The sequence below is a fragment of the Micropterus salmoides genome, unplaced genomic scaffold (assembly GCF_014851395.1).
Source record: "Micropterus salmoides isolate LMB-PRFRI ecotype aquatic unplaced genomic scaffold, ASM1485139v1 Ms_hic_scaffold_2, whole genome shotgun sequence".
NCBI lineage: Eukaryota > Metazoa > Chordata > Actinopteri > Centrarchiformes > Centrarchidae > Micropterus > Micropterus salmoides.
Genome location: NW_024041150.1, coordinates 44745446 through 44772202, shown reverse-complemented (window position 1 = coordinate 44772202; position 26757 = coordinate 44745446). Strand labels below are relative to the sequence as shown.

At 41.3% G+C, this 26757-nt stretch overlaps 3 protein-coding genes across 4 annotated transcripts in view; all 3 read left to right on the top strand.

The window, feature by feature from the left end:
- Positions 1–26757, top strand: part of LOC119911619 (coxsackievirus and adenovirus receptor homolog) — a 185895-nt gene that overhangs the window by 36790 nt on the left and 122348 nt on the right. The window lies entirely within an intron of this gene.
- On the top strand, positions 4625–6827 carry LOC119911644 (nectin-4-like). Its single transcript, XM_038730594.1, has 3 exons — positions 4625–4762; positions 5400–5762; positions 6542–6827. Exons 1-3 carry the CDS (start codon positions 4693–4695, stop codon positions 6661–6663), a joined length of 555 nt encoding a protein of 184 aa, XP_038586522.1. The 5' UTR covers positions 4625–4692; the 3' UTR covers positions 6664–6827.
- On the top strand, positions 15026–19088 carry LOC119911623 (myelin-oligodendrocyte glycoprotein-like). The gene is made up of 3 exons (XM_038730559.1): positions 15026–15085; positions 16487–16822; positions 18390–19088. Exons 1-3 carry the CDS (start codon positions 15034–15036, stop codon positions 18665–18667), a joined length of 666 nt encoding a protein of 221 aa, XP_038586487.1. The 5' UTR covers positions 15026–15033; the 3' UTR covers positions 18668–19088.

Below are 26757 nucleotides of genomic sequence, written 5' to 3'. Positions count from 1 at the left end.
AGTGTGTATTTGTGGTCTTTTTGTGTTTGTGTTCAAACTCTTTACAGAACACATTTTGTATGACCTTTTACCAGAAAGCGTTTTGCGAACAGCTTTGAGAGTTCACTCACCTCCGTTGGTCCTGCAGCTCAGCAGAGAGATCAGCACTGAAGAGAAACCAGAGATTTAACATAAAACCAGACCAGACAGAGAACTGAAAAACTTCCTGCTCCAAAAATACAGCAAAAACCTCCAACCCTGAATGAACGTACTATGTGTTTGTGGTATAGAATAACATTTCTGTAATAGTTCCAGATTGAATAAAGGAAGAAACAAACACAAACATTAAATGTGTTGTTTGCTCTGTGATATCTTATTGCACTCCACACTATAACACGTTTTCCCTCTTTTCAGGTAAATTGTAAAAAGATGTGAAAGTTATTCAAATAGTTAAATAATGAATAACTGTTTAATCTTGTTCTCTTTAGGCTCTTGTTTATTGCTTTTCCTGTGATGATCAATCAAGTCTCCTAGGCAACAGTAACAGTTAACAGTCATTTAAGGTTTGGCAGGTTGTACTTACAGAGCAGAAAAGATGTCCGTCCCATTGCACCACTTGGTTTTATGAAATGAACACCTGCTCAGTCAGTCCAGTTAAACTCTCTTCCTTCCTCTTTGTATGGGGGGGTAGTGACTGTGTGGTTTCTCTCCTTCATTTAAAAAATAGGTCCTGTGGTTTTGCTTCTTCTCATAAAACATCATCAGGAGGCACAGGAAATGACAGCGCTGCGGGCTTAACATGAAGGTGGGTTGATCTGAGATGACTTTAAAAACAAGGATGTAACGTCACACCGATGCTGAAGTGTACCTTTAGCGTAAAATTACCACGCTTTGTTCCTTTTTATGAAAGCGTTGGTGTTGTACACCCTCAGATGAGAAACGGTCTGAAAACAATGGTTCATATCTGATCAGTGTGAGTCCTGTTTTACATTTACCATCTGGACTTCTGCTGCAAAATGATGCAACATCAAGTTGTCACAATCCTGTCCTGGGCTTGTCTGGATTATATTGTTTTGGCCTTGTCTTCTCTGTGTTTTGATTTTGTTTTCTCTGTGTCTGGGTTTTGGCTTTCAGTCCTGTCTTGTTGGGGAGTCTGGGTTTTTGTTCCATGTCTTTGTTCCTAGTCCTGTGTTTTAGTTCTTGTCGCAGCATTTGATTCTAGTTCTTTCTCTGTATCTTTTGGGTTTAGTCTGCTCGGTACTCTGTGTTCTCATTTAGGTTTTGTCTGTTATGATCCCTGTGTTATAGTTGGTCAGTGTTTGTCCGTTTACATGGGTTTCTGTTATTGTCTGAAGTTAGATCCTTGATGTTCTGTCTGTGTTGGTTATTTATTCTGCCACATGTCTGCCTGTCAAGTGTTCCGTCTGTTCCCCAATTATCACTCTGCCTGTCTGCCTCTTTGTTCCCCTTTGCTGTCTCTGCCTGCCTCATTACCTTGATCCCTGTCACCTGTGTTGCTCCCGCCCTGCTCGTTAGTCTGTGTGTGTATATATACCTGGTGTTTCTGTTCAGTCTTTGTCCGGTCATTGTCGCATGTCTGCTACTGCTATTACTACCCGTTACCTGCTTTTTGGATGTAACCAGTTCCTGTTCCCGTGAGTTTTGTTCTTGCCTGATTTGTGCGTTGGACTAATAAATCCTGAACTCCACCTCAGCTCACAAGTGTCTTGCATTTGGGATCACTCCTGCTGCACTCACTCAGCATTTCGTGACACAAGTGTCCCCCTTCAGTACAGGGAGGACACAGTGAGATACAGTGATGAAGGAACGGGAACAAAACCAAAACCAAGTAAAACTCTGGTGAGAATGGTTTCAACTAACCAGAGTCCTCCTGGAACAGATGCATGTGTTTATGCTGAAAGGAAATATGTGCATTTCCCAGACATCCGTCTCCTGATCAACGCATTAGGAGGAACCCAGGGCCGACCGCACCAGCATATGGTCTCACAAGGGGTCTGAGGATCTCATCTCGGCACCTAATGGCAGTCAGGCTACCTCTGGTGAGCACATGGAGGGCTGTGCGGCCCCCCAAAGAAATGCCACCCCACACCATTTACTGACCCACCGCCAAACCGGTCATGCTGGAGGATGCTTCAGGCAGCAGAACGTTCTCCACGGCGTCTCCAGACTCTGTCACGTCTGTCACATGTGCTCAGTGTGAACCTGCTTTCATCTGTGAAGAGCACAGGGCGCCAGTGGCGAATTTGCCAAACTTGGTGTTCTCTGGCAAATGCCAAACGTCCTGCACGGTGTTGGGCTGTAAGCACAACCCCCTCCTGTGGACGTCGGGCCCTCATACCACCATCATGGAGTCTGTTTCTGACCGTTTGAGCAGACACATGCACACCTGTGGCCTGCTGGAGGTCATTTTGCAGGGCTCTGGCAGTGCTGCTCCTGCTCCTCCTTGCACAAAGGCGGAGGTAGCGGTCCTGCTGCTGGGTTGTTGCCCTCCTACGTCCTCCTCCACGTCTCCTGATGTACTGGCCTGTCTCCTGGTAGCGCCTCCATGCTCTGGACACTATGCTGACAGACACAGCAAACCTTCTTGCCACAGCTCGCACTGATGTGCCATCCTGGATGAGCTGCACTACCTGAGTCACTTGTGTGGGTTGTAGACTCCGTCTCATGCTACCACTAGAGTGAAAGCACCGCCAGCATTCAGACATCACCAAAACACCAGCCAGGAACTGAGAAGTGGTCTGTGGTCAACACCTGCAGAACCTCTCCTTTATTGGGGGTGTCTTGCTAATTGCCTATAATTTCCACCTGTTGTCTTTTCCATTTGCACAACAGCATGTGAAATTGATTGTCAATCAGTGTTGCTTCCTAAGGGGAAAATTTGATTTCACAGGAGTGTGACTGACTTGGAGTTACATTGTGTTGTTTAAGTGTTCCCTTTATTTTTTTGAGCAGTGTAATTAATCTCTCTGTGTTCTCGGTCTACTGCAGGGTCTCCTACCATTTGGACGTGTCTGGAAAACCTCTACAGGAAAACACCCAGCAGGATCCTGATCAGATATCTGAACCACCTCAGCTCTACTCTGAGCTCCTCACCCTGTCTCTCAGGCTGAGCCCAAACAAACAAACTACCATCTGACCACAGATAGGGAGGGTCTGATCGACTTTTGAGATCTTTGCTTTTCAGCTGAACTGTCTCTTCAACACAACATCACTGCTGACACCGCACCATGTCAGTTTCACACTCCACTTGTGAATAAAACCTGAGACTGCTTCTTCACAGCAGAGTGAAAGAGTGTCTCATTTCTCACCTCTGTGCCTGCCTGAGAAGATGCACCTCCCAGTTTGTCAAACTTACTGTTCAGTCAAGAAGAGTTTAATACAGAAAAATCAGAGAAAGACTCATTTTATTGCCAGATATTCTACACACAGTTTTCATAAATAAAATAGGGCTCACATTTCAGAACACTTTTTTATTAAATGCTTGAATTAGCCTAAGTCCCTTTCCTCCATTGGTGCAGTTACGATAGGGGATCCTCTCTCTAAAGACAAACAAGCATGTTAAAGGGTTATGTATAAGGGATAGAACACATTATTGGATTTAAAGAAAGGGGACTCCAGATCAGTCAGTCATCCTGTTGGCTGGAGAGGCTCTGCTGACATCTGGTGGTTACTATATAAATTCACACAGTATCTTTTGACATAAATGCAATATAATATCCATAACTATGTTTTCAGTGAGTGGTGTGTAAAGACCTTACATAACTTTTCAGTCTATATCTTGTATTTTATGTAATTTTAGTGAAGATGTGGGGAGAAGTCTTCACACACACACACACACACACACACACACACACACACACGCACTTTAAAATCACTAGTCATCAGTCTTGTAGTTTATATATTTTTTTGTTGATCAAATTCAAATTAGCTTAATTGGCATGAATGTGTAACAACAATATTGCCAAAGCATCATACAAACTACATAAGAACAATCAACCCCAGACATTTCATTAAACAAGTAATTAAAGCGTAAAGTAATAAAAGCGTAAAGTAATGAAAGCGTAAAGTAATAAAAGCGTAAAGTAATTAAAGCGTAAAGTAATAAAAGCGTGTCAGTGTGTGTAAAAAAAATACAATATATTAACAATAAAATAAATAAAGTAAGTAAGTAAGTAAGTTTTAACTGTAATGTCTCATGCAATGTTGAATGTACCTACACTTTCATTTTTATTTTCACTTTGACGTCCTGCAAGTACTTCTCGGAACCCCCCCCCCCAACAATATTGCCAAAGCATCATACAAACTACATAAGAACAATCAACCCCAGACATTTCATTAAACAAGTAATTAAAGCGTAAGTAATAAAAGCGTAAAGTAATAAAAGCGTAAAGTAATAAAAGCGTAAAGTAATAAAGCGTAAAGTAATAAAAGCGTGTCAGTGTGTGTAAAAAAAATACAAATATATTAACAATAAAATAAATAAAGTAAGTAAGTAAGTAAGTTTTAACTGTAATGTCTCATGCAATGTTGAATGTACCTACACTTTCATTTTTATTTTCACTTTGAAGTTCTGCAAGTACTTCTTGTAAACCCCCCCCCCCCCCCCCCCCCCCCCCCTATTAAAAACCAAGGAACAGAAACAAAAGGTCCTTATGGTAAGTATATAAAAAACCGCCGTGCCGTGCTGCTGTGATGGCTGTCTTAACATCGACGCCAGCCCTGGCTTTGTTCACATGTTCATGGATCTTTGCTCTGTGTCAAGGTAAGGAGGGTGTGTATGTACATGTTTCACATATTAGGCCATACAACAGCATAAAACAGATACGACAATAGACCTCTTATTATACAGCTGTCTGTCATTCGTATCGTTAGTACTGATGTTTTTTAAGGGAAGCTGAGAGGTGGATCAGCAGGTAGATGACTGATTACCTTTGATTATATGATAAATGATCGTTAGGAAAGAAATGTGGGAAATTTCTGTATTACTGTAGTTTCCACAGCAATTACTCGTGATAACTTATTATAATTACTGTTTTTATAACTTATATTTTTACTTATATAACTTATATTTTTAATCCTTGCGAAATATTCATTATATTTTGATTAAAATAAAATACGTTCTTGCTCTCTTCTCACTCTGACGTCCATGAAAAAGCATTTAAGCACGATGTCTGTGTTTCTTCTACTTCATTTTGATGCATATGCTTTCATAATGTTTGACTTCATTTTAAATGATTCTTAAATTCATTTTATTATTGTTTTTAAGTTTTTTTTAGTCGACTATGTAACAACTGACTACAGATAAAAAACAGTATTTTGGCAAACGCACATTTGCGTCTACAGCTTCCATCCAGTACAGGTTTTATTATATGATAGTATTTATTATTTTATATCTTCAGAACAACTGGAGACATTGAAGCCTGGAGAGGACGCCACTCTTCAGTGTCGGGGTTACAGAGGTGCTGTCATCACAGTGATAGAGTGGAGCAGATCTGACCTGGAGCCAGATGATGGTTATGTCTTCTACTTCAGAGACGGTCGCTTGTATGAAAACTACCAGCATTCACTGTTTCGTGGTCGAGTGGAGCTCAGAGATCCAGAAATGAAGGACGGAGACTCTTCTGTGATTCTGAAGAACGTCAGCATCAACGACACTGGAACATACGAGTGTCGGATTGGAGAGGAAAACACAAGACGCAGAAAGAGAGACGCAGGCAAACCTGATCCCAGCAGCATCATCAGGCTGACAGTGACAGAGCCAGGTGAGTGTGTAGAGCCAGAGACACAGGACACATCAGGACACATCACATTAATCTCAAGTGCATCACTGCAAAGAGTTATATTTGATTTGTTTGATCATTCACTGTCTTGTTAAAATCTGTGTTCATTGTCTGACACACAAAAGCCCCACACACAACTTTATTTATTTATTAGAAAGATTTTATTTTTCTTTTATTTCTCCCATCAACTTTTATTATGGAGACAATTACAGTCAGAGAGAGACGGAGAGTCTGTCAGAAAGAAACATGTTTTATATGTGAGGCTGGTCTTTCCTGTGTTTAGTCCAAATAGACGACAATAAAACATAATAAACACGTAGTCTAGAGTCGGACAATAAACTGCACTAAAGTCTCTAATGAAGCAAGCAAAGGAAAATAAAGCCTGATGAAAGCAGCCGGCGGCTCCGCGAGTAAAATCAGCTGATGAATGTCCCGAATTTTTGGTCCCCCTAATCAAGCCTCAGATCAGCTGATCCAGCTGTGATCAGCTGCCGCCGTCATCAGAAACGGACGTTGCTTCAGAGGAAATTACGTCTCATGTCTCTTAAAACATATGTCCTCGTTCCTTCTCTCCTCGCTTGGTTTCCTTGCATCTCATCATTACATCACAGATCAGATGTTTGTGTTTTAGAAAGATGTTGCTGATGAGACTTTAGAGGAAACAGCTGCTACGAGTCATGTGGTCAAAGTGCAGTAGATAATGTCTGACATTCTGTTCACCTGCTGACAGCTGATACCTCACACCTGTTTCTGCTCTGCAGGTCACACAGCTGGAAACATCTGGGAGGGAGGAGACAAGGAGGGAAATGTTGCACTGAAAATTGGTCCGCCAGTTGGTGTGCTTCTTCTAAATGGTGTTTTTCTTGTTAGTTTTAATCTTTAGAAAACAGATCTTTAGAAAACATAACAGACAAACACACCATAATTCATTTCAACATCCTGCTGAACAGGAGATATAACTCTGACAAAATAATGAAGTATAATAAAATACATACAAAGCGACCTGGTTTCAAAAAATACTTTCATTAAATCTTAAATTTGCTCTGATGTTCTGTGTGTCTGTGTGTGAATATGGTGGCTCATAGGTTTCAGGCCTAACACAAAAGCCACAACACAAACACAAAAGCCACAAAACAAATTCAAAAACCACAACGGAAATACAAAAGGCCACAACGGAAGTTGGAAAACGAAGAGACGCTTAGTAACAGTGGATTACTTTCCACAGAATACAGCTACACAGCAGTACAGCGGCAGTGTAGCCATCCCACATTCAGGACGTATTTACGCATAATAGCGTCTGCCAAATTAGTAAATGTAGGCTTACATGGAAGAAGAACTTCTTACCCGTTTGATAATAAGTAATACTTTGTTCTGGTCAAATAATATACAGCGGGATATTTGTGTGAATTAAACAGCTATATATATATATATATATATATATATAAATAAAATATAACTAGCTAGTGTTGAAGTGCAACGTGTTACGAGGTGTGGTGTGTGGACAGAGAGGACCCAAATGCAGCACTCAGAGGGAAGGAGGTTTATTGAGGGACATACAGGCACGGGGAACCAAGGAGACAGGAGGCCAGGGAGCTGGGGAACACAGGGGCCGAGGAAGCGAGGAGAGGTGGGGGAACAGAGAGGACGCCGTGAGGGAAGTCCGAAGAGGAGTGGGCCAGTGGATGAGCCCAGCCGAACGGAGGACGAGGGTGAGTGTACCTGGGAGGGAAACAGACAGAGAGACAGGGTTAGGGAAGACAACGACAAGGCACAGGGTAAGAGTGAAAAAAACAAGAAACATGGACGCTTGAACACAGAAGTGGCACCAGGTATGGAGCAAAGACGATCAAGCGAGGATGGTGTGGAAAACCGGGGTTGAAATACAGGCAGTCATGAGGTGATTACTGGCAGGTGTGGCAGGCTGACGAGGTGGCTGATGAGTTGAACTGAGAGGAGTCTGAGAAGTCTGTTGAATACCAAATATTTATTATAGAAATACAAACATATCTGGAGACATGCACAGCACAACGGCCTAACAGCAAGTCTGCGGTTCTTCCACCAAGCCTGAGTATATCTTCAGGAGACCGCACCCCTGCTGTATCTTTTATAGATATCCATACATGGTGAAGTCAGTTTATGTAGCATATTCTAGTGCACCTTAACGTATTAAGGAAAGTGTGAAATGTGTCAGTGTATTGCTATCAGGGCCCGGTTTCCTATCATTCAGCACAAGCTTCTGACTGTCTTAACTGCTGAATTAATAAGATAAGCATGTTACACAATATTGAGTATCATATGAGCAATCATAAGTAATAAGTAAGCATATAAGAGAATCATATCCTGCGATATCACTGTAGGGTTGTGTTGTATATCCACAGTTAACTAGAAAATCTAAGAGCTAATGCACATTTGGATCAGATCTGGCTTTTTATGCACATCCGCAGTCTGTTTTCCTGCTCTACTGTGAAGATCCTTTTATTTGGCTGTGAACAGCCTGGTGGACTCTCCCTTAAGACTCTTCAGCTGATCTAGAATGCTGCAGCACGTGTTCTGACTGGAACCAGGAAAAGAGATCATATTTCTCCTGTTTTAGCTTCTTTGCATTGGCTTCCAGTATGTTATGGCTGCCACCACCCCCACCTGTATTTGCCTGTGCTTTTGAGCAGGCTGTGCAAGCCCACGCGGAGGATTGGCTGCACAAGGAGAGAAGGTCCCACCTACTTCCTGGGTTTCCAGTGACCATGCCCTCGATTGGTGTGGCATGCTCTACGGGCCAATCAAAGGGCGACAGTGACGACCACCACCTGCTTAAAAGCCTGCCGGGCCTGCCATTCGAGGCCTCAATCCGACCCGAGTTGCTTACCTTGGAAAAACATGTCACAGAGCTTGTAGTAGTGTTTTGTAACCCGTGCCAGACTTTGTGTGTTTCACTGTGTGGAGGTAAGAGAGTGGGCCAGGTTTAAGCTTAGATATCACTGACACCTTTCTTGCACACACCATAGTTGTTTTATGTTAGTTTTCACCAGGTTCAGGGGTGCTGTGCGTTTTGGATTTTTCAAATGCTGTAGGTTAGTGAGCTTTTGGTTTATTCTTGTTTTTGTTAGTACCTCTGTAAGCAGTAATCCTCCTTTTGAGGATCTCCTTTTGTTATAATTGTTTGTTGATTTCCACAGCACCCATTGGCCCATCCTCTGTTTGTGCTCCACTTGCATTATTTCAAATAAATATCCTTCCAAACCAACAACATCTGGTTTATGTTTATGTCCCTATATCCCTAGACACCTCGGGACGTAACACAGTAAAATCCAGAACAGAATTTAAAATCATTCTTCTTACCTACAAAGCTCTTAATGGTCAGGCACCATCTTATCTTAAAGAGCTCATAGTACCTTACTACCCCACCAGAGCACTGCGCTCCCAGAATGCAGGGTTACTTGTGGTTCCTAGAGTCTCCAAAAGTAGACTAGGAGCCAGAGCGTTCAGCTATCAAGCTCCTCTCCTGTGGAACCAGGTTCCAGTTTGGGTTCAGGAGGCAGACACCATCTCCACATTTAAGAGTAGGCTTAAGACTTTCCTCTTTGATAAAGCTTATAGTTAGGGCTGGCTCAGGTAGTCCTGAACCATCCCTTAGTTATGCTGCTATAGGCCTAGACTGCCGGGGGATTTCCCATGATGCACTGAGCTCCTCTCGCCTCTACTTTCTCTCCCTCTGGATGCAACCTCATCCCATTATTGCATGTTACTAACTCGACTTCTTCCCTTTCCGGTAGTCTTGTGCTTTCTCGTCCCTTTCCTCTCTCCTCCTGTCACTTCCTGCAGGTTTTCTGGCTCTGGAGCTGTGGAGTCTGGATCTGTGGCTGCGGGTCACCTGCTGCCCCCGTGTTCCTGCTCGACACCCTCTGCTGCAACGACTATTGTTACTAGTCCTATTGTTATTATTACTGTTCTCTCATGACTCCCTGTCTGGTTTCCGCCACCACAGCCTTTTAACTCTCGTGTTACATTCAGCAACAGTCAACAGCTCATTATTGATCCATGCACGCTCGTTCGTCATGAGTGGTTATGATTATTGACAATTTGGTACTTAGCATTAACAAATCATAGACTGACCACCATGTAGAGCATTTTTCTTTCACAATAATTTAATAAATCAAAACACACAAAATAAAACATCTGTTTTGTCCAACTGGAATTATTATTGTACAGTTTGAGAAGGTTAGCAGTTGTCCAAGTGACAAGGGTGGGAGCTGGGTTGTGGGTTTGGTGCTGATGTTCAACTGGGTGTCATCAGCATAGCAGTGGACATTGAGTCCATAGTGACGGATAATCTGGCCAAGGGGTAGCATGTAGACATTGAAAAGAAGGTGGCCAAGCACAGACCTCCTGGGCACTCCATGGTTAACTGGCACCAACATGGAGCAGAGGTCTTTGAAGGTGATATATTGTTTCCTGTTGGAGAGACAGAGTTGGATCCAAGAAAGTGGGCTAGTGCTAGTAAAGCCAATAAGTTCAGAAAGGAAGGTGTGAGCAGGGGGGCCGCCAGGAATTTTGGGCCCCATGACAAAAAAAATGTAATTGAACGCGCAGCTGTTGTCACCACTTCTCTAAGACTTAACTGTCCCATCAAAAGCTTTACATAAGTCTGATTAAAGGCTTGCAAGTGTCTTGCTTCTTGTAGTTCAATATTAGTACTATCACAATATTTATTGCTGGTGATTTGCACATGCAAGTCTGCATACAGGATGCAGTTCACTATTGGCTTCTCAAATAAATTGCCCTTCATGATGGGAATAATGAAGTTTGTATCTATAGATGTCATTAATGGCCATAATTCAATTTAAATGAACGTATCAAACTGGATTATTTTAATATAGTCTGTAACTTACATGCAGGCTGAGGTAAGCTGCTGTCCAGCATCCAGTATGGACAGGAAGGTGTTTTATTTATTTTTTTATTTCATAATGATCATTATCTGAGAAAATAATTTGTGTTTGAATATCTGTCATTAAGAAATATTTCATTGTCTTTTTTTTGTTCTGGTAAAAACAGCAAGAGAGAGAGAAAAATCCCCACAGCCTCCCTGGAATGATGCTAACTCATTCACATAGTGTTGCTCACCTTCTTCACTGGGACAGGGAGGCTACAGTTATGGGCAGACTGGGCTACTGCTTACTCATCTGTTGTTAGTCTGCTAAAAGGGGCAGAGACAATGATTTAATATGAATATCTTGCTAAACGTTTTCCTGCACTGATTAAATGTTGATGAGATGTTGGCTAACACTAGTCTGCAGATAGCTAGATTATTTCACTGTGGACATTAAGCCAACAGGTTAACACCACTCACAGACTGCACACCTTTCTTGGTGAAAAACTGGGTTACAGAGTGACATCCTGTTCTTTGTCTTTCCTCTATTTCATATCTCTGTTTCCTTTTTTGAAAACCAGAGTTTGGTTCACTAGGAAACATTGTGATCACTGCATTTCTGGCGCATCTATTGACTCCAACTAAACACCATCACTTATGAGAGCGCTAAGGCAGGACCGAACCATTTCATGCAGTGGTCTGTCAGTTTGGAGGTTTGCTTTTTGGTCAATGGGGATTTTTAACTTTTACTGCCAAAAACAAGTAAAAACAAAGAGATCATTCATTTTATTATTAGATTTGAAATATATTTATACTCAATGATGATGGTTTATATAATGTATAATATAATATAATTTGATATTAGTTTATAATTGCCTTTTATTTATTATTCCTTTGGAATTGTCCTAACTTTCCTTTGTGAGAGATGGTGTCGAAGGCTGCAGAGAGGTCACAACACATTCTCACTACTTGTCACATATGGACGCTTCGTCAAAATCCCCTGACGTCGCTTTTTAACGCCCTGGGTACTCCTTTTGCATTTGTTTTGTACGTTTACCCCTTCGTGGTCAAGTTAACAACAATAAATATGCAACGTCTGGTTACAGTCTCAAAATGAAACGTTACGTTGTGAAACATTGCCATTTGGAAATGCCATGTTCGTAAAGCTGTGAAATACTACAATTTGGTTAAGTTAAGGCAACATAAGTACTTTGGTTAGGGTTAGAAAAAGATAAGTGATGTTACTTGTGTAGTTTGCGTAGCTTATGTGTGTAGCTACATCACTTAAATGAAAATATTTATTGTTGAATTTTTGTATCACATGGAAAACAAACACTGGTCTCCTGGTTGAAAGTCCGATTTCTATAAAGTAGAAAACACACATTTAAAAATTATATAATAACATGACTTCTGTCTCTTGGCAACATGTTGATCACAGCGCAGCTTATCATCTACTGTTAAATGTGACCAGTTTTATCTTTCAGTACTTCAGTTTGAAAGTTTTCTCTTCCTGCTGATTAAATAACTGAATAAATAAGAACTGAACAAATAATCAGCTCAGGAGAAAAACAGCCAAACAGGAGATCTGATTCACAGTCACAGTAATTCAGTTAAGACTCCATATAAGAAATTTTGATTTAAACCAGGTTAAGTTTGAACTTTGTGTCTGTGAGCAGCTGCAGGATAAACTTGTCTCCTCCCTAATGATTCAGTCTGCAGTAATTCTTATGTGACTCTATGATAAAGATTAAATTTCAAATGTGAAGGCAAAGTGTTTCAGCTGCTGAAACTCAGAGGAAGTGAGTAATTAATTTACTGAGGATGTGTAGAGTTTCATGTTTCAGGAATGCACACTGGTTGAGTCATCTGATGACAGCTTTCTATATCACTAGAATGATCAGGAAACAAAACCGAAACATTTGGCATTCAGAGGCTACTGGATTAATTTACTCTGAAATAAAGAATTATAAAGTAGGAAGTGTTTTGTTACAACAACGGAGGAGCAGCTGTCTTGTGTCCCCCACCCTCCATCTTCACTGAGCAGCACTGAGCAACTTGAAAATTTATAATAACAATAATAATAATAATCTTTATTTGTAGAGCACTTTTCAAAAACAAGTTACAAAGTGCTTTACCAAGTGTAAAGACAATAATACCCAAAAGACAATAATACAAAAACAATACAAGATAAAAGCATGAAAACATTGAAAAGACTAAAATACACGTTTAAGATAAATATAAAATTAGTAAAATAGAATAAAATAAAAGGGATAAAATAAAGTCAAATAAGATCGGGAAAAGCTCTCCTATAAAATTATGTTTTAAGAAGCCATCTGCTGGGACCCAATGACCAGGATTTCTGTTTTGTCTGAGTTCAGTTGGAGGAAATTATTTGACATCCATTTTTTAACTTCACAAAGGCAGTTGTTAAGTGAACTCAGCATTCCAGGGTCTGTGGATCTGACGCGCAAGTATATTTGTGTGTCATCAGCATAAATATGAAAAGAAATGCCGTGTTTATGGATAATATGTCCAAGGGGAAGCAGAAACAAAGGGAAAAAACAAAATGACATTTCTGAGCCCGTTTGTTTGGGTGAAGTCCGTCTGTCTTAAAAAGAGACATTCTTTGCCAGAAAATATTAAAATTATCCACATAAAACACACGATGAGCCCTGCAGGCGGACTGGAGCCAGTCGTGGAGGCCAAGGAGTCTACTGAAGCGGCCAGCACCGCGACCAACTGTGGGAATGGGACCAGAGATAAAAACGGACTTTCCACACTGCTTTAAAAAGTTAAAAAGACGGTTAAAATCTGATTTTGTCAGCTCAGACTGCTGAAGAGCTGTGTCATTTGTTCCAACATGGACTATCACTCTTGTGATGGAGGTCGGGAGCGACGGCATCAGGTCCTGGAGTTTTTTTTTTAAAAATGTCAGCCGTGGTGGCACCGGGGAAGCAGTGAGTGGTAGCGTTAAAGAAACGGATGTTTCTGGTTATGGAGTCACCAATTATTAGTGTGGTTGGGGAGAAAAGAGGACGAGGAGATGCCGGTTGTGGGATCCAGAGCAGGACTGAGCAGAATCTGCTTCAACACTGCGTGCGGACTGAGGATGGAGTGTGTGAGCTGCTGAGTGTTGTGTTGGAGTAGCAGTAACATACCTGACAGAAGGGCTACCCGACGGTGCAGGGTGGAGACGGCCTCCGGCGCGTCTGAGCACAGCCACAGTGATGGAGATGCAACAGTGTCGTTTGGTGGCGGACGCATCTTTCTGGATTAATTTTACGAAGACACTGCAGTCCAAGATGGAATTACAAAGCTTCTACAAGGATGACGTATTACATATGCTTTGATTTCGGCTGCAACATCGTCGACCTGGCAGTAATAAACGGACCATCTTTGAACAGAGACGGGGTTACCATGGTTACCATCTCCCCTCGTATACAACTAACTGACGCTTCACACGAGGGAGGTGACCACTGATGCCATGAGATGTGGTTGAAAGCTCTGCAAACAGCCAATAAGTGGACCTTTCAGGTAAGAAATCATCTTTGTCTGATGGTTTTGAAACTGTTGGAAAGAAGAAGTCACGTTATTTCCTCTCTGATTACAGAAAGAAATCTTTCTCTTTGAGTTCCTCTGAAAGTCGTTGGATGTCTTCCATAAGGTCAACAATCTTTTTGTTCCGTTCTTAAGGAGTGTGCAGTCCTCATGGGGCAGAGTTATCATATCAACATTCACACTCATTGGAGTCTCTGTGGGGAGTTTCTGTTTGAGTCAGATTACATTCCAGTCTTACACTTTCACTTTTGGTAACGTAACAGGAACAACCTACAAAAGTCCTCCACGTGATACATGATAATTTAACTGCAAGAAAAAACACCCCTTCAGTATATAAAGCCGACAGACTCCACACTTCAGATTTTACATCTACAGCTTAAAACCAGGTTTTTATTCACATTCAGTGCTGTGAATGAGCACAGAAATCTGTTGTTGTAGAGAATAAAAACTTAAAATAAACTGCAGACACTCGACAGTCTTCAGAAGGAGTCATGATGTCATCTTCTCTGTAGCCTGTTTATTCTAGTGAAAAATAATGTATAGTTTTCATTATTAAATTAAGTCTGTTAATGTGTGTGTGAATTATTATATTTGCCTTCAGTATGAAGACAGTATGTTTGGCTTTTTCTGAACGAATTATTCTGAATATGTCATGCAGATCAAATGTTAATGTTGGAAGGTTTGTGCTGCAGGGAGGAGAAGGAAAGTATTTCCTGTCTGATGAGATCATCAGCTGAAGCCCCGCCCTTCATGTTGGATCAGTCGATGGTGAAAGGCAGCCTCTCCATCACCGAGAGAACTGCTCTGCTCTCTTTCTCTCTTTCTGCTGATATGTTGCTTGTGGCTTTCTTCTGTTTCCTGATCCTCTCGCTGGTCTCTGCAGGTGAGCTGTGTCTTTGTTCTGAAACGGCACTTTGTGCTACATGTATTTGTATGAAAAGTGCTATGTAAATAAAGATTTATTGATTGATTTGTGTTTCTACGGGTGTGGTGACTGACACCACACCAGATATGCTCGTGCACACACATCAAGCTGATTCATCTGAGGTGAACGTTGTAATGTACTGTGATCATTTAACTAAATCAATTTATTTAGAAAAATGTATTCATAGAGCAGTTTAAACATCCATAGTGGAGACAAAGTACAGAGAAATCAATAAAATACACTAAACACATCGTGTTTAGGCACAATATCAGCCAGAAAAACTATTTTCCTTATTGTATTTGAGCCAGAACTGCACTTATACTGGTCACCGGGACATAAAAACTACATGAATAGAATCAGCATTAAAATCTGATAATAGTCACTGAAAACGTTTGACAATTTTGCCCCAAAATAAGGTTTAAAAAGCGTTTTTCCCCACCGGTTATACTTCTACTACGCATGCGTCACCACTTGCACATCACAACATGATTCCCGCTGTGGCTGTTAAAAGTGCCAACTACCCACCAGAAACGGATATTAACTCATTAATTTACATTCACACAATTTGGGGTTCAGTGTCTTTCCGAATGATACTTCGATGCAGCCACCGACCTTCTGATGAGTGGACGACCGCTCTATCACCTGAGCCACAGCCGCCCAAAGTTTAAACTGGACCTTCTTCATACTGACCGACAGTTTCATCTGCAGCTGCTCCTCTATAACTGATGATTATCAGAGCCCGATTCATCAGAGCCTTATTATTCTACTTCTGTGCACCATTTCTGAGGGGCTCACAAGAATTTGAACAAAAATCGCAAAGCAGTGATTGGGCTCAGGCGTGGCTCTACAGCGCCCCCAGATGTTCACCATTACTGGGATAAAGCCTCTTTGATCTTCATGACATTTGGGAGGATCATTGCTCTCACCGTTGACAAAACTAATGAGTTTCCCTTTAAGAGAGTTTACAATTTCAAGCGGCAACCTCCAGGTGTGAAAAGTGAAGGACCTCGCATTCTTACTAACAACCAGCAGGGGGCGACTTCACTGGTTGCAAAAAGAAGTAAGATTACCTTGTAGTCTATGACAAAACGAGTATACTTCCCACTTCATTTATTACCTCAGTCAAAATGAGTTGTTGGTCTCGTTCGCTTGTTTCAAGTCTTCTTTAATACAGCTTGATGTTCATGTAGTAAATTATGTCTGTCCCAAAATGTCACATGTTTGAGCCCGAGGACATCTGCATGTCAGTATTGAGTCATAGTCATAGTCTACTGGAAACAGGAAGCAAGCCATGTGTGGCGAACACCATCTGATCTGTGTGTCTCATGTGATAAACACCATCTCTACTTTTGTTTTTAGATCAGCGAGAGATAAAAGTGAATCCTGGACAGGACGTCTCTCTTCAATGTCGAGGTCCCAGAGATGCCTCCGTCACACTGTTGGAGTGGACCAGACCTGACCTGAAGTCAGACGGTTACGTGTTCTTTTACCGAAACGAGCGGCCGTATGAAAACTACCAGCATCCATCTTTCAATGGTCGAGTGGAGCTGAGAGATCCAGAGATGAAGGACGGAGACGCTTCTGTTGTCCTGAAGAACGTCACCTTCAACGACACTGGAACATACGAGTGTCGGATTATAACTAACGCACGCAAACAGATCAAGCACGTCATCGACCTGAAAGTTACAGACTCAGGTGAGTTAGCATCCAAGTACAAATAGATAAAATATTTCAGTACACTAAGCAGTAATATAAAGTAACAAATACGCAAAAACAGTAAAACACTTACATGTAACTTTGTGTGTCTGTGCGCTGTCTAATTATTTGTCTCATCCACTGTGTGTCCCTCAGTTTGCAACATGTAGTTACATGTCGTGCAGCTTACGCCCTGGACATACTTGCTTTTAACTACGCGTATGCAAGATGGCTGCCACACGTATCCTGCGTTCCTCTGGAGCGTAGGTCGTGCACGTCTCCAGAAAATAACGCCACGCGTCCGCGAGATGCAATTCAGGACATGAACGTGGGGGCAGTATGTCGATCTGACGGGCAGGTCAGCAGCAATCTGCTGTTCTACACAACAGCCCAGGTGGTGGCGGGATACAGTTGGTTTGCCAACCGCCTTTAAACGCAAAAGAAGGAGGTCAGCAGCAGACTTTTAAAAAAGGAGATTTATGGCGGGAATTTTAACAGTAAAACTCCTGGAGCTAGTTAATTACCAAGATCGTTATGATGTCTCATTAAAGTCACAACCTGCTCAGAGGTTGTCAAAGAAGATAATCTGGTTGTTCTTGACTTGGTCTCAGTTTGGGCGGTCTTGACTACGACACTAACTCCAGGTTACACGCAAAGTACACAGGCAAATATGTGAACTATGCCCTTTGGGTCGACGACGCCTGTCTACGCCTACGCATTGTTAAAAAGCAAGTCTGTCGGGGGCTTAAGTGTCCTGCATTTTCTCCTGCTAACAATCTGTTATTTTCACTGTCATCTGCTTGACATCTGTTTGAGTTTGAGATTAACAAATCAAATTACTTAAAGTGTTGCACTCTGATATTTTTATATTACTGTCACCAAGAGGAAGTTGATCCCAGTCTCTGCCTCACCTGTCACGCAGTGGCCGCTTTCATCTGTTGGTTGTCCTTTTTCTATGTCAGACTGTGGACACCGAGTCTGCATGTGGTCAGGATCTGTGACAGCAAAGAGTTCTATATTTTTTTTATATATATATATATATATATATATATATATATATATATATATATATATATATATATATACATATATATAGTTCAGTTCTATATTCATGGTTTAGGCTGAGTTTTAGTTTGACAAATCAGTCAAACTGATTCATCAAATCAGAATCTTTTCTTAATTTAATCATTCGGTTCACCCTGTTTAATGGTTGGAAAGAAGTGCTGCTCTGAGGCCAAACAGTACTGAGTGTTATTTGATCAGTAACTCTCAGGACACTTTGGAGGGTTTGTAGTCCCTGAAATCTCAGTGTGTCCTGCAGGCTCAATTTGACATGTCACCAAAATGTGTCAGTGTAACGTTTAGAATCCAATTGATAAATGATTAATAATTTCTCTCTCTCTCTCTAAATTCAATATCCTCGAGAAAAACTTATTAAAGTGATCTTGTGTTTCTCCTTTATTTCTAAACAAAAAGGCAAACAGCATGTTTAAGCAGGATTTGGTTGTAACCAAACTACATTTTCCAATACGCATCAAAGTTCACATGTTTGAACTCCCCCGTGCAGCGCCCGACACTCCTGAAGATCCAGAGAAGCTTCAGCCAACCTCCGATAACGAGACTGCAATCGCCGTTCCCACCCAGGCGTTCAGGAGGATACAAGGAAAGCTGCTAGCTGTTTTTATTACTATAATTGTTTGTATTATTGCTTTTATAATGGGTGCGATTTGTATGATTTATAGATCATGTAAAAATTGCAGAAAATCAGTCGACCAGCGTCCTGATGACGAGGAGATTGAGAATAAGGAGGACGGAAAGGTCTCAGATGTCTTGACTCCTGAATAGTTGCTTCTTGCTGCTGTTACAGAAATGTGAAACATGTTTTAAAGGGTCAGTGCACTCAAATGAACCTTTAATGACAACAGAATAAGAGATAAAAGAACAGTTAAACTAATCAGCATTAATGCTGTAAATTAATGAGCAAACACCAAGATGACAGTTGGCTGTTTTCTGGTTGCAGCGCCCTCTGCAGCTGCAGAGAGGTGACCATTCAGACTAGAGTTAATGTTTAATCAGTGCTGCAGCGTTAGCTTCCCAAAGGAGGGTGAGCTGGACAGAAACAGCAACACAATATGAATCGTCTGTATAAAGATAATATTTTGATTTACCGTAAAACTTTGAATAATAGCCCATGCTTTTATTTGCTAAAATCACAGAATTGACCCTGCCTGTATTTGGGACAGGCGTCCACATGGGACAGGCCTTTAATTCTTTTTGCACAAAACTGAAACTACTATCAAACAATTTATTTATTTCAAACAGAATAATACTTGTGTAAAAATGATCAAACACACAACACAACTTTTTTCCCCCTTTCCGCTCTTGTAGCCATGCAGGTTACACCGGTAAATCTAGAAGAATTAGACTTTGGGTCTTGTTGTTTCTGTTGGCGCACATTTAAGTTGTTTTGCACGCGTGTTTCAGGCGTGCTGTTTCCTTTGGCTTAAATTAATAAAATAAAATAAAATTAAAGCTGCAAGCAGCGTTGGGCGGGCCCTCGCACTTGTAGCGCGTCCGCGCGTGAACCGGCCGAGTTGCACATTCTGGAGCTCTGCCGGTGCGGCTGTGAATTTGCTACGCGGTTATGACGCTGCATGAAGGTGTATATGTCACTTCCTGTGTCCCCTATGTGGAGCTACATAGCACTTGCCGCTATGAATATAAATTGGTATTGACGTGTAGATGTCTGCGGGGTGGGAGAGTTATCAAGCACGTAAAGTTTGTTTCAGATGTGAGCATGTACACTGAACAATAATGTACCCAAACAATAAAATAAATTCCTTTTATATTTCCCTGCCTTGTTGTTTATGTGTACATACAGAGGAAGAATGTGAGAACAGCACACATTTCATCGTTACTGTGTGTTAGAGCATGTGAGAACAGTGGATACTTTTAATACAGCCCACACCCCTAATACTGTGTAACTATAACAAGTAGAGAACAGAAGAAAAAGATGTTCTTTCTTTACAACTGTCTGCATAGCTTATTCATATTGTGTAATGAATGAAAATAAATAGGCCTACTAGGCTCCTCTCTAGTTTAACATTTAAGATTAGCTGGTTTGATCCACCTTCATACATATGTGACATTACTGTACAACTTGAGAAAGGTGAGTTGTTTTCTGCTCCAGCCTGCCTAAAAGAAAAGCGTTTTTGGGATTAAATGGACTTTATTAGCTGCTGCAGTGCAGGATGAACTCAGAATAGACCCATTTCTCACCTTATTATTCTAAATCATGCAACGAAGAAGAAGAAATGCATAATAAATCCTGGGACAAAATCTGTCCACAGCATGTAGTCTGATGAACAAGACTTGTGTTATAGCTGACTTGGGCAGTGAAATGTTTATTTTTTTTATTCATGTGGTCATAGTTGTCCACAACTCAAATCAGAATATAAGAAGAAATGTTTTATACCACCTCAAGAAGGCTTCCTATCAGAAAGTTAGGAAGGTATTTCAAATGTACAACTGCAGTACTTAATTCTAAGTAAAGTAATTTCCCTGACATTACTGTGTTACGCATGTAACAGGTTTTATACTTCCTGTGAGTATAATCCAATCAGTCTTATTTTCATACTGTATATCCGTTGTGTAATTTGATAAATTGTGTTGTATGTGGTGCTCGCATCGGGTACTACTGAGACTTCATTGCCCTCTTCAGAGAAGACTCTGACTGCAACATGCGTCTTTGTAAAGAGAGAAACGGACAGAAAAAGTCTCTAACTCTGCCTGTCAGCTCGCTCTGCTCCGTTAAAACTGAATTTACCATACAGAATTGAATACGAGTGCACTCCAGATTTAGCTGCAGCTAGCTGACCGTGTGCTTCTCCCTGTACCACAGTTCTGTGTCCATGCATGCAGCAAACTGAAAGCACTGTCTGTCGGAGCGTCTACGTAAAAGAGAAGGAAGACATGGCTGGTAGTGTCTTCAGAGTTGTTAAACACCTCAGCGCACTGAAGGAAGCCATCTGACTGTGTGAGGGGCAAGATCGTTGATGTCTGCAGGCAGAGTAGGCCTAGAGCTCTCCTGTCTGACTGGTCCACCAATAGCAGAGAAGATGACCCCTTGAGACACAGCCCCTCCTCATTTGCATAATGAGGCAGAAATGCATACAGAAATTTAAAAAGGACAGGCAGAAATAAATACCATGGGTGAAAATAAATAAGGTAGAAAAATACAAAGGAAGAATAAAACAGACAAAAATATTAAAAACACACATAAATAAATATATTAAAAAAATTAGTAATAAATAAAGTTGAAGATTATAAGGGAGAATAAATAAATAAGGTAATTATAACAAAGGTGAATAAGTAAAGGCACTAATTAAAATATATACATTTATGTCTCCTTGTATAATTTAATTAATACCAACATTTATTTATTTACTTTATTTTTTTGTGTATTTAATTGGAAGCTTATTTATTTATTGAGCATTTATTTATTTCTGTATTTATTTCTGACTGTGTCAGGATCGGTCCTCCATAGCGGGGTGGGAGAGTTATCAAGCACGTAAAGTTTGGTTCAGATGTGAGCATGTACACTGAAGTTACAACAACTTCCTGTGTCATGGCGAAGACTTGATCTTTGACGCCACGCCACGGACACACCCATTGACGAAAACTCGCAAATAGCACAACTTTTCATCTTCAATGTCTTTAGAAGGCACAGCACAAATTTGAAGTCGGTCGGACTAAATCCCTAGGAGGAGTTCGTTAAAGTACGAAGTGTGTAAATCATCCAAAATTTGACGTAAAATTCAAAATGGCCGACTTCCTGTTGATTTTAGGGCATCGCTCCAAGAGACTTTTTTGTGCGTCTGGACAAGATACACGTACCACAGAAAATTCGTGCACGTAGGTGAAACGTGCGGCAGGGGCTGCTTCGTTAAAAGTCACTTCCTGTTGCCAGCAGGTGGCGCTATGACTGTGGGTGAATGTCGGCATGTACATGTGTTCAGGGCGGGACTCTCATCCTACATGTACAGTTTGGTGCAGATGTGAGCATGTACACTGAAGTTACAACAACTTCCTGTGTCATGGCGAAGACTTGATCTTTGACGCCACGCCACGGACACACCCATTGACGAAAACTCGCAAATAGCACAACTTTTCATCTTCAATGTCTTTAGAAGGCACAGCACAAATTTGAAGTCGGTCGGACTAAATCCTAGGAGGAGTTCGTTAAAGTACGAAGTGTGTAAATCATCCAAAATTTGACGTAAAATTCAAAATGGCCGACTTCCTGTTGATTTTAGGGCATCGCTCCAAGAGACTTTTTTGTGCGTCTGGACAAGATACACGTACCACAGAAAATTCGTGCACGTAGGTGAAACGTGCGGCAGGGGCTGCTTCGTTAAAAGTCACTTCCTGTTGCCAGCAGGTGGCGCTATGACTGTGGGTGAATGTCGGCATGTACATGTGTTCAGGGCGGGACTCTCATCCTACATGTACAGTTTGGTCCAGATGTGAGCATGTACACTGAAGTTACGACAACTTCCGTGTCATGGCGAAGAGTTGATCTTTGACGCCACGCCACGGACACGCCCATTGACGAAAACTTGCAAATAGCACAACTTTTCATCTTCAATGCCTTTAGAAGGCACAGCAAAAATTTGAGGTCGGTCGGACTAAATCCCTAGGAGGAGTTCGTTAAAGTACGAAGTGTGTAAATCATCCAAAATATGACGTAAAATTCAAATTTTTGTATGCATTTCTGCCTCATTATGCAAATGAGGAGGGGCTGTGTCTCAAGGGGTCATCTTCTCTGCTATTGGTGGACCAGTCAGACAGGAGAGCTCCTACTCTGCCTGCAGACATCAACGATCTTGCCCCTCACACAGTCAGATGGCTTCCTTCAGTGCGCTGAGGTGTTTAACAACTCTGAAGACAATACTACCAGCAATGTCTTCCTTCTCTTTTCACGTAGACGCTCCGACAGACAGTGCTTTCAGTTTGCTGCATGCATGGACACAGAACTGCGGTATAGGGAGAAGCACACGGTCAGCTGGCTGCAGCTAAATCTGGAGTGTACTCGTATTCAATTCTGTATGGTAAATTCAGTTTTAACGGAGCAGAGCGAGCTGACAGGCAGAGTTAGAGACTTTTTCTGTCCGTTTCTCTCTTTACAAAGACGCATGTTGCAGTCAGAGTCTTCTCTGAAGAGGGCAATGAAGTCTCAGTAGTACCCGATGCGAGCACCACATACAACACAATTTATCAAATTACACAACGGATATACAGTATGAAAATAAGATTGATTGGATTATACTCACAGGAAGTATAAAACCTGTTACATGCGTAACACTGTAATGTCAGGGAAATTACTTTACTTAGATTTAAGTACTGCAGTTGTACATTTGAAATACCTTCCTACCTTTCTGATAGGAAGCCTTCTTGAGGTGGTATAAAACATTTCTTCTTATATTCTGATTTGAGTTGTGGACAACTATGACCACATGAATTAAAAAAACATTTCACTGCCCAAGTCAGCTATAACACAAGTCTTGTTCATCAGACTACATGCTGTACAGTATTTGTGGACAGATTTTGTCCCAGGATTTATTATGCATTTCTTCTTCTTCGTTGCATGATTTAGAATAATAAGGTGAGAAATGGGTCTATTCTGAGTTCATCCTGCACTGCAGCAGCTAATAAAGTCCATTTAATCCCAAAAACGCTTTTCTTTTAGGCAGGCTGGAGCAGAAAACAACTCACCTTTCTCAAGTTGTACAGTAATGTCACATGTGTATGAAGGTGGATCAAACAAGCTAATCTTAAATGTCAAAGTAGAGAGGAGCCTAGTAGGCCTATTTATTTTCATTCATTACACAATATGAATGAGCTATGCAGACAGTTGTAAAGAAACAACATCTTTTTCTTCTGTTCTCTACTTGTTATAGTTACACAGTATTAGGGGTGTGGGCTGTATTAAAAGTATCCACAGTTCTCACATGCTCTAACACACAGTAACGATGAAATGTGTGCTGTTCTCACATTCTTCCTCTGTATCTACACATAAACAACAAGGCAGGGAAATATAAAAGGAATTTATTTTATTGTTTGGGTACATTATTGTTCAGTGTACATGCTCACATCTGAAACAAACTTTACGTGCTTGATAACTCTCCCACCCCGCAGACATCTACACACCAATACCGATTTATATTCATAGCGGCAAGTGCTATGTAGCTCCACATAGGGGACACAGGAAGTGACATGTAACACCTTCATGCGGCGTCGGAACCGCGTAGGAAATTCACAGCCGCACCGGCAGAGCTCCAGAATATGCAACTCGGCCGGCTCACGCCCGGACGCGCTACAAGTGCGAGGGCCCGCCCAACGCTGCTTGCAGCTTTAATGTTTGTTTTGGTTTTGATTTGCAAAGATCTAACTATGCCCGATTTGTCCGGAAAAGATTTAATAATTCTTCCAATCATCCAAGAATTTCGTGGTGCAGTAGCATCCGCAACCAAAACGATATCTCCTACTGTAAGATTACGTTTTGTTTTGTTCCACTTTTGTCTCTCCTGTAGAGTAACGAGATACTCTTTTGTCCACCTTTTCCAGAATAAATCTGAAAGATACTGAGCCTGTTTCCATCTTCGTCTTACGTACTGGTCTCTTTGATCAAACAGGCCTGGAGGCAAAATTGGTTTCCTTTTCAAAGTAAGAAGATGATTAGGTGTCAGGGGTTCTAAATCATTAGGATCCTCAGAAACTCTCGTAATTGGTCGGTCATTCAAGATTGCTTCGGCTTCGCATAAGACTGTGACTAAGGTTTCATCAGATAAAGTCTGTAGATGTAAAACAGATACCAAGACCTTTCTGACCAGTCTGATCATGCTTTCCCAAGCACCACCATGATGTGAAGCTGTAGGTGGGTTGAACGTCCATTTGATGTTGTCATGAATTAAAGCTTTCTCAATTGATTTGTTGTTTAACTCTGCAATTGCTCTTTTTAGCTCCTTCTCTGCTCCTGTGAAATTTGTGCCATTGTCTGAGCGAAAGTGTGCTACGGGTCCTCTTCGGCATATGAATCGACGAATAGCACTGATGCAAGAGTCCGTGTCTAATGAGTGCGCCACTTCTAAATGAACTGCCCTGCTGGCCATACATGTAAAGATAACTCCATAACGTTTCACATAGGAACGCCCTTGCTCTACCTCAATAGGCCCAAAATAGTCCACTCCCACATTAGTAAATGGAGGTAAGTCCGGAGTAATCCTTTCTTTGGGAAGATCAGCCATTTTTTGATCACACAATTTTCCTTTGTGACGTTTGCAAAAAGTACAACTTGACAAGATTTTTCTTGCTGCAGCATTGGCATGTGTGACCCAGAACTTTTCTCTCAATTTGGAGAGGATGTAATTTCTCCCACCATGCCTTGTCTGTTCATGAACATTTTTAAGAATTAACATGGAGATGTACTGATCTTTACACAGGATGACTGGGTGTTTGCTCTCTTCGGGCATTGTAGTCCTGGACAATCTTCCACCTACTCTTAACAGTCCATCCTCTAGACGGGATTCAGCTTGTAGATAGGGCTACACTTTGTTACAGGTTTTCCTGTCCTTAGTGCACAAATCTCTTTGTCAAATCTTTCCCTTTGACAGAACTGAAGGATAGCATTTTCTGCCGCTAATAGATCCTCAGTTGATATACTGTCTCGTCCTGATGACTTTCTGGCTTCCAACATTTTCTTGTCCACATAACAAAGATCAGCCATTTCAACCATCACAAGTTGCTTTCTTCTTTGACTCAACTCCAATAGAGTCTTCTTAACCTTGAGTAACCATGCAACTGCAACCTTCAACCTCTTCCAGTCAGAGAAATATGTGATGAGTTTATTGGTTGCATTATCCTCCTGAATAGTTATTGTGTTGGTAGAGATCTCCAGTTTGACCTCTGGATCATCCTCTTCTACTGTGGATTCTACTTCATAATGTATCCACGTTTCTCTTGCTTTCCACAGGAATTCTGGACCTGATAACCACGTTTTGCTGTTCAGAAGCTTGTGGACTGTCAGTCCTCTAGATGCGTCATCTGCAGGATTTTGTTTTGTGTGAACATATCGCCACTGTGCTGGGTCTGAAGCTTCCCCAAGAAAGCTTGCGTATTCTTGGTGGAACTTCTCATTTCTTTCCATTTTCCTTCTTAATCCAGTGAGGCGCTGTTGAGCAATACAACGATTGTTTGGCAGTGTCACTTTCTGAGCTTTGAATGGCAATTTTAAACTGTAATGTCCGTCTTTTAAGTTTACAGATTGGTCCATTATTTCAATGAATCTTGCCTCCTGTCTTGACATTTCTTCTCTGTCGTCGGCGATTTTTTCATTGAAGTCACTTTGGTACTGCTTCTCCAATAGCAGCTGAAGTGATTCCACAGATAATCGGTTAACAGTAACACTATGACCACCATTGTCATTCATGTCTTTGCAATCCTTTCCGAAGCCATTGACCACCCCCCCCAATAGAGTTTTAACAGCAAAAGGACCTTCACCTTGACTATTCACAATTTCCCATGGTTCCAGCAACTTTGAAGCATTAGTCCCTATTAATAACTCCACATTAGCATCAATTTCAGGGATTTCAATGTGCTCAAGGTAAGGCCACTGTGTAAGGTCCTCTTGTTTGATGATGTTTGCTGTATTCACTGGCATCGTCTTCTGTGTGTAAACATTTGGAAGACTGTAGTACCTTGTACCATTAAGGCTAGCTATTTCAAGTCCATTCACAATGTATGTTGACATTGATGTCTTTGGGCTCATCGTTAACAAACATATTTTTGACTTTGTCCCAGTGAGATTAAGCCTACGCATAAGAGCTTCAGAGCAGAATGTGGATGTTGAGCCATTGTCCAGAAAAGCATAGGTCTGA